The following is a 10,991-nucleotide window of genomic DNA, read 5'->3' as shown; positions in this document are numbered from 1 at the left end:
AGAGACAGCAGGCTAAGCTCCAGCCCCCTCCCAGACTGGCCAGACAGAAGGACGGGATCCTGGCTGGAAATGAAGCAGGGGCCGCTGGGGACACAGGGCTGCCGGCTGGCCTGCAGAGGCTGTGAGAGTCAGGGAGAAGCTGCAGGAAGTGTCCAGCCAGAGGAAGAGGCTGGGGCAGAGGACTTTGGAAGCAGAGGAGAGCGGGTCACCAGATGGAGATCTGGGGACACAGGAAAAAGTGGCTTTGTCCTGCAGTAGGCAGGAAAGGCCAGGCCGTCCCCAGGGACAAGGGGAGGAGCCAGCAGCACTGTGGACAGAGAGGCCTCTGTGACGGGAAGCGCCCAGCTGGCTGGAGCCCACGGTCCTCTTGGGACTTTCCCGGTAAATGGGCCCCAGAGTCGGGGTGCCTGGGCCAGGGGACCCCGAGTAGGGGGCGAAGAGCCCCCAGGGAGCCAGGCGGAGAAGGTAAATCCCTGGAGCAGGTGTGCCCCCCATCCTTACCCCCACGAGGCCACCGGGGACAGGTTTTCCGTAGGGCCCCAGGCCCCGCCCCTCGGAGAGGGCCGAACCGCCGCGAGAGGGCTGCCGGTGGCGGGGGGAGCAGAACGGGGTCCGCTCGGGCCTCTCTCCCCCACCCGCGAGGCCGAGGGGGGCCGAGTTGCGGGACCCCGCCCCCCCTCCCCGCCGGTCCCGGGCCGCTGCGCATCCCCGGCCGCAGCCGGCACGGCGGCGGGAGCGCGCGGGGCGGGGCCCTCGGCGGAAAATCAAACCGGGCTGGCGGCCTCTCAGCCAATCCGGGAGCAGACGGGCCGGCTTCGGCCAATGGCCGCCGCGAATGCTAATGAGCGCTGACGCCACGAGGAGGGTCCATTCAAAAAGTCGCAGCTATTGTCGCGGCGCGTTGCGCGCGCCGGCCGGGCCCCGCCGTCGGGCCGCGCGGGGACGGAGCCGAGGACCGAGCCGGGGACTGAGCCCGGCGGCGGCCGCCCATGGCCGGAGCCGCGATGGCCGAGCCGGGCCGCGGGCCCCCCGCCGCGCCCGCGCCGGGCACCGAGGGGCTGCCGCGCGCCTTCCTGCAGAGCCTGCGCACCCTCTTCGACATCCTGGACGACCGGCGGCGCGGCTGCGTGCACCTGCGCGAGATCGAGTCCCGCTGGCAGGGCGCTGACGCGCGCGAGTTACCCCGCGGCGTGCTCGAGGGCCTGCGCCAGGTGGCCCCGGCCAGCGGCTACCTGACCTTCGAGCGCTTCGTGGCTGGCCTGCGCACCTCGCTGCCGAGCGCCGACGGCGGCCCGCGGGGCCAGGCCCGCGCCCCGGCCCGGGAAGGCTGCCCCGCGCGGCCCGGGGTTCAGCAGCCGCCGCCGCCGCCGCGCCTGGTGTTCGCGCCGGCCGACGAGCCGCGGACCGTCCTGGAGAGGAAGCCCCTACCCCTGGGCTCGCGGCCTCCGCCGACCGTCCCCGGCGGCGCGGCCCGCAGCCTGGAGAAGCTGTGCGGGCCAGCAGAGGCAGCGCCCGGTTCCGCGGAGCCCGAGCGGCCCCAGGGCGCGGCGCTGGAGCGCAGCCCGAGCGCGGACTCTGGTGAGTGCGGGGCGGCTTCCACTTAGAGCTGCCCGCCTCCCCCGACCCCCGCGACCTGCGCCTCAGGCCAGGCGCCTCTCCTACCGCGGGGGACGGGGGCGGGCAGCTCTAAGTGGCCCCAAGGGCCGTCAGCGCCTGGAGGGAAGGGGCCCTCTCGCCTTCCCCGGTGTGCTCCGCGGCCGGAGGCAGGCCAACCCCTCCCCCGCCACCGTGGGAGGCTACCAGGGCCAAGGGGCGGGTGGGTGACTCCAGACCCCACCAGGAAGTCGCCCTACCCGGCCTGAGCCGAGCACTGGGGATTCCTGCCCCACACCTGGGGACACTAAGGCCCTCAGTTGCATCTCTGATAACAGCCTAGACAGAGGAGTTTCCCTCTAGTGCAGAGGAGAGAGGCTACCCCGACTGAGAGGGGCCCTCTCTGCCTTTTGGGGTGCTTAGTTTGGCAGCTCCACCAAGAGGGCTGGGCCCGCTGCCCCCACCACCGAGGCCGGTGGAGGTGTCCCAGGAAGACCTGGCCTGGTTGCCAGGAAGAGTCAAGTGATGGGTGGGTGGGTCTCCAGCCCAATCTTCAAGGCCTGCTGGGCTGACACCAGGGGGAGACCCAGACGCAGCACCCCGTGGGTGGTCAGCTGGGTCCTTGCCTGGCTTCCAGTCCAGTTGGCAGTGACAGGAGATGGCTGAACGACCCCGGTGGGCCCCTCTAGTGTCTGCTCTGGGAATAGCAGCTGCATTATGGATCGGGGCCGGGTCCAAACCCCTCAAGGCGTTCAGCCTGCATGCCTGCACCCCTGGGCACCCCTCTGAGGATGGACGCAGGGCTGGGCAGGTGGCTAGTGCTCCCCATGGGGCAGCTTTAGGCTCAGGCCAGCCTCTCACTGTCACCTTTACAAACAGGCCCAGACAAGAGGCATGGCATGTGTGCGGGGTGCCAAATGTGGAGCTCCAAGATCCCCTGGCTTCCCAGGAAGAGAAAGGCCCCATACCCACAGAGCCCCCCACCCCGAGGTCCAGGCCCCCCTTCTTTGGCCCTGATGGAGCTCAGTGCACCCAGGCCTGCCCTGGCCCAGCGGGCACAGGCTGCTCGCTCAGGCCCAGACGGGGACCGGGCTCCCTGCGCCTGCTGGTCATCCGACTGAACACCCAGTGTGCTGTCATCTGGGAATCTGGGAGCTGCCCCCAGACCAAGCCCAGGTGTTCTGGGATTGTTCCCTGCCCCCCGGCCTCCCTCTGCTCTATCTTCTCTGCCAGCCATGTAGCACGGGCAGGTTGGGACGCGATCACTGGGCTTGCTTGGAGCCTGTCTGCTAGGGCTGGCCAGAGGCCTGCCCTGCCACCTGGTGCCAACCCTGTGGACATGTCCCCTTCTTGCATCACCCCCCGCTCCCCTTTGCCAGTGTCAGGGGCATAGCCTGTGAGGCTGAGCCTGGTGTGGGGGATAGGGCTAGGGAGCCAGGGGAAGGCGATTTCCTCCACACCTGCACCCCACTCCTCCCCTCTTGGGTTGCCCTGCATACACTCCCCATCCCCCAGGGAAGCCAGCTGGCCCTGCTGGCTTTTCACCCCTAAGCCGACTCCGCCACAGGTGGATGCCTGAGCCATAGAAACTCCTAAGTTATGCGCTGAGCGCGGTGTTTGCACGTATGTGTTGGCCCGACTTTGTTTTATCCTTCCTGGGAAAAGTTAGGTCTGGGCCAACTGTGCCCTCCCATTTCACCTGCCCCAACTCCTGCCGCCCTTAAAGGCCCCGGCAGACAAGGAGAGAGAAGCAAGGAAGCCCGGGGCTCTGTGCACAGGGGATGCCCAGACAAACTGGGTAAAGCCCTTGCCCTCAGGGCGCTCATGCTGGGGCATGTGTGTACAAACATGCAGCCTCAAGGACCAGACAACCGTCCCCAAGATAGGGGTAAGGCGAGTTGGTGGGGGACAAAGTGTGTGCAGGGCTAGGCGGTTGCCCACGCCCACGGAATGGGTTGAGATGGGGCGGATCCATGCAGAGGCTCCGAACTGCCCACGACCCCAGAGGCATGTCGGCCTGGACACCCAGCTTTGCATTGCCAGGCTTGGGGTGGGGGGCACTGAGCTTGACTAGGCAGGCCTGGAAATGAGCCAGGGCCTTGCCTCTCTCTGCAGGTGCACTGGCCTGCAGGCCCCAGGAGCTTGGCCCGGGCGATGCCCATCGGGCCCCCCGTGCCCGAGGGGAACGTCGCAGACACACCATCACCAGCGGTGTGGACTGTGACCTGGTGAGTGAGGGCTCTGGGGGATTCTCCAGCTTGCCTGGGATTGCACTTGGCCCCCACGCTTGGTCTCCTGGACCACCCCTCCGCCTGGGAGGTAGCAGCCAAAGCTGGGTCCCAGGGGCTGGAATGTCAGTTAATTACCAACATGTCTCCCCGGCGGGCTTGAACCCGCTTGAGGGATGGCTCAGGGCCAGATGAAGTCCTTTAGAGAGAAGCAGCCTGGGTGAGCCGGGGCATGTGGAGTGGGCACGGCCCCTCCCCAGAACGGCTTCATGACCTCCCCTTCGCCAGGTTGGCCCAGCTCACCGGCTGCGTGCACACCGCTTGCCCGAAGGGGCGCTGCTGAGCTGGGGAGTGTTGCCTGTGTGCCCCAGGGGCAGGCTGCGTGGAGGGCCGAGGGAGGGCCGTGTTCTGGGGGGCTGTGGGGCGCAGGGTGGTCTGTGGGCCGTGGCTCCGCACGCACACACAGAGACCCGCGCAGTGAGCACGGTCTGCGTGCTCACTCGCACGTGTGCCCCCCACGGGGCAGCTGAAGCAGATGCGGGAGCTGGAGCAGGAGAAGGAGGTGCTGCTGCAGGGTCTCGAGTTGATGGCGCGGGGCCGTGACTGGTACGGGCAACAGCTGCAGCGCGTGCAGGAGTGCCAGCGCCGTCTGGGCCAGAGCAGGGCCAGCGCCGTGAGTGACGCCGCCCGAGCCTGGGCTGTCCCTGTCCCCAGACCCAGCAGCACCCCCGGGGTGGCACAGGACGGCCCTATTCCAGGGCACATTCCCTCCCCCAGGGTGCTGGGACCCCCCACACACACCCTGGGGCAGAATCCCCCGCCGGCAACACCGAGGGCTCCCTGTCTGCTCCAAGCAGTCATCTGGGGGGACAGAAGCGCCACCGTGAGGACCCCCCTCAAGGCACGGTGGCTGATCTTTGGCTGGTCCTGCTCGCTGACCGTCCCCTTTCCTGCTCTCCTCCCAGGACTTTGGCAGTGAGGGGAGCCCCCTCCCACTGGGCCGGCTGCTACCCAAGGTACAGGAGGTGGCCCGGCGCCTGGGGGAGCTGCTGGCTGCAGCCTGCGCGGGCAGGGTGAGTGCCCCCCAGGCCGCCCAGCCCCCGCAGAGGGCCCGTGCCCAGCGTGGCGCCACCCCTCACCCTGTGCCCGGGAACGCCAGGCCTGCCTGACCATGCCCTCCCGTAGGCTCTGCCCTCGTTGTCCTCGGGGCCCCCGGGCCCGGCCCCGGCCCCCGCCTCGCCCTCAGCCCCAGGCTGGCAGCAGCAGACCATCCTCATGCTGAAAGAGCAGAACCGGCTCCTCACGCAGGTGAGGAGCAGGGAAGGGTGGGGGTGGGGGTGGGGGCTGGAGGCCTGGTGGGCCCTGACCGACTTCCCGCCTGCCCAGGAGGTGACCAGCAAGAGTGAGCGTATCACACGACTGGAGCAGGAGAAATCTGCCCTCATCAAGCAGCTGTTCGAGGCGCGCGCCCTCAGCCAGCAGGATGCCGGGCCCTTGGACTCCACCTTCATCTAGCTGGCCGTGGGCATGGACACAGCCCTTAGGGCCTGGCCTGGCCGTCAGCCCAGGCAGGTACCTCTTTGAGCCCCTCTTAGGCTGAAGACCACCTGACTGGCCTGGACACAGGTTTCTCCCTCTCTTGCATTCTGGGCTCCCCCAGGCCCCCCAGACCCCGTCAGCCCCAGGTGGAGCCAGCGGGTGGGCTGTGGGCCAGAATGTGCCGTGGCCCCGGACACGGACTGGGTCCCAGCCTTCATTGTGCTGACATAGCGTGAAGCTGCTGCTGCTGCCGTCAGTGGACAGTGGGGGGCCCCCCATGTCTACCAGATCTCAGGCAGCTCTGGGCAGGCGGGGTTTACGCTGGCCTGTCCTCTCCGACCTGGGGTCTCCAGGGAAAGGTACTGGACCCACTAGGCTGCACTTCCGGCTGCGGCCAGCAGAGGGTGCTCGTGCACGACAGCCAGAGCCGCCTGGCAGCGGCCACTGCGAGGTCTCCCCTGGGGAGGGCTCTGTCCCCACGAGAGATGTCAGCATGGGCCCCCCAGGGGTGCCCCCCAAGGTTCCTTGTAGCCCACACACCCACACCGGGGCCTGCCCCACATGATTCAAGGTTCCCAGGTATAGGAACCCCCCACACCCTCCCTGTCCCCCCCCCAGCTCGGTGTCAGACTTGGGCCGGTTCAGCCACAGAGCAGGAAAGCCACCGGGTCCAGGAAGAGACGAGGCAGGGTCCTTGTCAGGGACAACTCCCCACCCCTGCACCAGGCCTCCCCCGAAGGGGGAGCCTCCACCCCACAGGGACTTGCCTCCCACACCGAGGACATGACATCACTGTTGGGTTGTGCGGTGGGGGGGCCCCAGGCATGGGGCGTGAGACCCCATCAACCAGGAGAGTTTGGGCACGTAGACTCCCACAGCCCTGGAGGGTGCCGGCGGCAGAGGAGGGGTCCGGGGTGAGGGTGGCTGGCTGCCCCCTGTCGGCCCCAGCTCTGAGTTCCCCACGCTGGGCTTGCAGACGGTGAGGGGGATTGTCCTGGGTCAGGCCCAAATCTGCGCAGCATGCAAGCTGCCCTCCTCGGAGGGTGGGGTGGGCTCTTCTGGAGAGCCCAAGAACCCCCAGGTCTAGACCCACGCAGGCTCTGTGGGAGGGGAGCCAAGAGAGGAATGGGTCTTGAAGAGAAGACAGGGCCCCCAGCACCCACTGGGACATGCAGAGCAGTGCCACCCTGGAGAAATCCTCCCAATTGACAGTTTGGGACCTACCCACCAGGAGTTCTTGGATCTGCTCTCCCCCACTTCCGTCCCACGTCCTCCACACCTGACCCTGAGCCCACCCTCTCACTGGGAGTCTCTGCTCACAGGTTCTCCAAACGCAACCCGTGACATTTCCAAAACTGAAAACTGTACCCCGCCCCCCAACCCACTCTTGATCCTCCTGTGACCCTATTGCTCAGGGCAGCCCCTGGGCTGAGCCTCTACAGCCTTTCCCAGGTCCTGCCAGGAGCTGGGCTGCAGCCGGACGGCCAGCCTCCTACCTCTGGTCTTTGCAAATGGTGTTCCATCTGCTAGAACACCCCCTCCCCGCTTCACCTTGCTCACCCCTACCCAGCCCTCCACGACAGAGCGAAGGAATCTGAGGAAGCCATTACAGTGAGGAGGCAGCCGTGTCCCCTGGGGTGTCTGCCCCGCCTGGAGGTTCTGCATTCCCTCTGCTGTCTTCACATGAGACAACACGGTGTCCGCCCCAGCTGTCTTTCACCAGGAGACCTTCCTCAGGAAGCGCCACCTCACTGCAAGATGAGCTGGCTACATGGAAGGCAACTCAGGGATAGAACCCCCCTCGTCCTCGGTGCTCTACCCAGGCTGTAAACACATGTCCTCTTTGTTTGCAGTCTGAAACCAGGCTACCTGTGGGCCCTAGACACCTCCAGGGAAGAAGTTTAAGTGGCCCCAGGTTGGCAGGTCCCGGTCAGGTGGCAGAAGCAGACCCATCCTCTGCAAAGCACTAGTGACATTTGGGGCTAAGTCAGGGGCGGGGGGTGCTGTCTTACGGTGTGAAGTTGATGTTCACACCCTCAGTTGTGACAACTAAAATGTCTCAAGAGGTTGCCAGATGTCCCAGGAGTGGTGGTGGTAGAAACATCGTCCCTGATTGAGAATCACTGCCCCAGTGATTTCATGTAGGTCAAGTCCCAAGGAAAATGAGCACCTCTACGTTAAAAAGCTTCTTCACACACACCAGGAGTGCACCCACCACGACAGCCAGCAGAAAGAACAGATTCCGCAAAAATTTAAGATATTGGAATTATCAGAGAATATACAATAACTTTTATATGTCTGAAGAAATAAAAGATTCTTGAAAATATAAACAAGGAATAGTCTTTATAGTTTCTTATTCTGTGAAAGCATAAGCTTTTGGTCTATAAAGATGAGCAATAAAGCATGAAAAAGCAAACAACCTATAGAAATAAAATGGAAATGAGAACCTCAAATGGACTAAGCTTCCGATGAAAATTTTCAGCTGCAGAGTTAGTGAACCAGAAGAGCTTAGGAAGTGATCCAGAACACAGCCCAGAGTCAGAACAAGAGGCGAGGGTCACTCATCTGGTTGCATTTCCTAGAAGAGGACAAGGAAGGGGGAGCTATATGATGATAAACTGGCTTTAAGTTTCCCCGAATTGTCTGAAAACCTCCGTTCTCTGATCCAGAAATCCCAGCAAATGCCAGCCAGGCTGAATAGGAAGAAAGGCACATTCTCACAAGATCATGAAAGAATCCAGGGAGGAAAGCAGTTGCCTACCAGGGAGCTCATCAGAGGCCCGGGGGAGAGGAAGGCGACGGCCAAGACAATGTAACCACCAACACACAAGGCCAGACCCAGGGAAACCCTTTCAAGAATGAGGGTAATATAAATAAAAACATTTCCTCCCCCCACACCCCGAAATACCACCCACAGGACTTCACTAAAGAAAATTCTGGAGGAAGGACTTCAGAAAAAAGGCAGAAGTCAAGAAGGAGCCCTAAATAAGGATGAGCTATATCTACTGCTGCAGAATGAATTAACTTGAGGCGCAGTGGTTTAAAGCAATAGGTCTTTTCTTGCTGTTTCTGTGGGTGAGGAGCTCGGGAGCAGTCGCACTGGACGGTCCGGCTTGGAATGTCCTGTGGCCGCAGGTGAGGTGTCTGCTGGGGCCACTGTCTCCAAAGGGCCGGCTTCCAAAATGGCGCCCTCACGAGGCAGCTGGTAGAGCACCTGGATTCCTTGTCTCCGTGTCCTCGCAGCGCTCCATCTGCTTCCCCTAGAGCAGATGACCCGAGAGCGCCTCTGCGAGGACCTTGGCTCAGGAGTCACTGAGTCACAACGTCACCTCTTTCTTACCTCTGATGCTTAGAAGCCAGTCCTCAGTCCAGTCCTTTCTCAAGGGGTGTAGGAGGGGAATCAGGCACCACCTTTTCAAGGAAGGAGAATCAAATAATCTGTGGACGTATTTTAAAGCCAATCAAAATACATCATTAAGTCTAAGCCAACATGGACTATATACACAAGAGTAGTAATAATAGTAATCGTGCTAATGGGGGGACCCAGGAGAGAACTGAGATCATGTAGAAAGGGCACGCAGGTAGGGGAGCCTGGAGCTGAGGCATTCTTAGTGCTCGAATTGTTCACAAGAAGGGAAAAGATACTCACTTTAGATTTCGTTAAGTATGTATATTAGGGGCGCCTGGGTGGCTCAGTCGGTTAAGCGACTGCCTTCGGCTCAGGTCATGATCCTGGAGTCCCGGGATCGAGTCCCGCATCGGGCTCCCTGCTCGGCGGGGGGTCTGCTTCTCCCTCTGACCCTAACCCCTCTCATATGCTCTCTCTCATTCTCTCTCTCTCAAATAAATAAATAAAATCTTTAAAAAAAAAGTATGTATATTAAAATAACTAGGAGAGTCAGGTAAAATAGTGATTATCCAGCATACACCTTCCCAAGAACGGAGGGGCAGGTGCACAGGGTAAGAAGAGGAAAAAGTTCAGTCTTAGAGAAAAACACAATAAGGTGATGGAGATATGTTGGTAATCACAATGTATGTGAGTGGACTCAACTCTAGTTTATTTTTTTTTTAATTTAAATTCAATTAACACAGTGTATTATTGGTTTCAGCAGTAGAGGTCAGTGATTCATCAGTTGCATATAATACCCAGTGCTCATGACGTCATATGCCCTCTTAATGCCCATCACCTGGTTACCCCATCCCCCACCCACCTCCCCTCTGGCAACCCTCAGTTTGTTTCCTTTTTTTTTTTTTTAAAGATTTTATTTATTCATTTATTTGACAGAGAGAGAACAAGCAGGGGGAGCGGTAGAGGCAGAGGGAGAAGCAAGCTCCCCGCTGAGCAGGGAGCCTAATTCAGGGCTCGATCCCAGGACCCCAGGATCACGACCTGAGCCAAAGGCAGACGCTTCACCAACTGAGCCATGCAGGCGTCCCCATTTTCAACTTCCGGAGGAACCTCCATACTGTTTTCCAGAGTGGCTGCACCAGCTTGCATTCCCACCAACAGTGTAGGAGGGTTCCCCTTTCTCCGCATCCTCGCTAACGTCTGTCGTTTCCTGACTTGTTAATTTTGGCCGTTCTGACAGGTGTGAGGTGGTATCTCATTGTGGTTTTGGTTTCTATTTCTCTGATGCCGAGCGATGTTGAGCATTTTTTCATGCGTCTGTTGGCCATTTGGATGTCTTCTTTGGAAAAATGTCTGTTCGTGTCTTCTGCCCATTTCTTCACTGGATTCTTTGTTCTTTGGGTGGTGAGTTTGGTAAGTTCTTTATAGATTTTGGATACTAGCCCTTTATCTGATATGTCATTTGCAAATATCTTCTCCCATTCTGTTGGTTGTCTTTTGGTTTTGTTGACTGTTTCTTTTGCTATGCAAAAGCTTTTTATCTTGATGAAGTCCCAATAGTTCATTTTTGCCCTTGCTTCCTTGCCTTTGGAGATGTATCTAGCAGGAAGTTGCTGCAACTAAGGTCAAAGAGGTTGCTACCTGTGTTCTCCTCGAGGATTTTGATGGATTCCTGTCTCACATTGAGGTCTTTCAACCATTTGGAGTCTATTTTTGTGTGTGGTGTAAGAAAATGGTCCAGTTTCATTCTTCTGCATGTGGCTGTCCAATTTTCCCAACACCATTTGTTGAAGAGACTGTCTTTTTGCCATTGGACATTCTTTCCTGCTTTGTCGAAGATGAGTTGACCATAGAGTTGAGGGTCCATTTCTGGGCTCTCTATTCTGTTCCATTGATCTATGTGTCTGTTTTTGTGCCAGGACCATACTGTCTTGATGATGACAGCTTTGTAATAGAGCTGGAAGTCTGGAACTGTGATGCCGCCAGCTTTGCTTTTCTTTTTCAACATTCCTCTGGCTATTCAGAGTCTTTTCTGGTTCCATACAAATTTTAGGATTATTTGTTCCATTTCTTTGAAAAAAGTGGATGGTATTTTGATGGGGATTGCATTGAATGTGTAGATTGCTCTAGGTAGCATTGACATTTTTTTAAAAGTTTTATTTATTTATTCATGAGAGACAGAGAGAGGCAGAGGGAGAAGCAGGCTCCCCGCGGAGCAGGGAGCCCGATGCGGGACTCGATCCCAGGACCCTGGGATCATGACCTGAGCCAAAGACAGATGC

The 10,991-nt window shown here is 59.9% G+C and overlaps 1 protein-coding gene across 3 annotated transcripts; it reads left to right on the top strand.

Moving 5' to 3' along the window:
* The first annotated feature begins 322 nt into the window (after positions 1 to 322).
* On the top strand, positions 323 to 10,446 carry SAPCD2 (suppressor APC domain containing 2). 3 transcript variants are annotated; one of them, XM_045883576.3, is made up of 6 exons: positions 323 to 1,578; positions 3,709 to 3,821; positions 4,348 to 4,494; positions 4,787 to 4,894; positions 5,007 to 5,129; positions 5,208 to 10,445. In XM_045883576.3, exons 1-6 carry the CDS (start codon positions 990 to 992, stop codon positions 5,334 to 5,336), a joined length of 1,209 nt encoding a protein of 402 aa, XP_045739532.1. In that variant the 5' UTR covers positions 323 to 989; the 3' UTR covers positions 5,337 to 10,445. The 3 variants fall into 3 exon arrangements, with proteins under 3 accessions (XP_045739532.1, XP_054365491.1, XP_054365490.1); XM_054509516.2 differs by lacking the exon at positions 4,348 to 4,494 and having other exon boundaries at positions 5,208 to 10,446; XM_054509515.2 differs by lacking the exon at positions 4,787 to 4,894 and having other exon boundaries at positions 5,208 to 10,446.
* Positions 10,447 to 10,991: the final 545 nt, after the last annotated feature.

This window comes from Mirounga angustirostris, unplaced genomic scaffold (genome assembly GCF_029215605.1).
Source record: "Mirounga angustirostris isolate CCGP_5_RB_7025 unplaced genomic scaffold, mMirAng1.0.hap1 SCAF_15, whole genome shotgun sequence".
Lineage (NCBI taxonomy): Eukaryota > Metazoa > Chordata > Mammalia > Carnivora > Phocidae > Mirounga > Mirounga angustirostris.
This window is presented reverse-complemented; position numbering and strand designations above follow the sequence as displayed.

Coding starts and splice junctions, on each gene's coding strand:
- SAPCD2 (XM_045883576.3), top strand. CDS start 990: ATGGCCGGAGCCGCGATGGCCGAGCCGGGCCGCGGGCCCCCCGCCGCG. Junction 4,895..5,006: donor CTGCAGCCTGCGCGGGCAGG/GTGAGTGCCCCC, acceptor GCCCTCCCGTAG/GCTCTGCCCTCGTTGTCCTC. Junction 5,130..5,207: donor AGAACCGGCTCCTCACGCAG/GTGAGGAGCAGG, acceptor CCGCCTGCCCAG/GAGGTGACCAGCAAGAGTGA.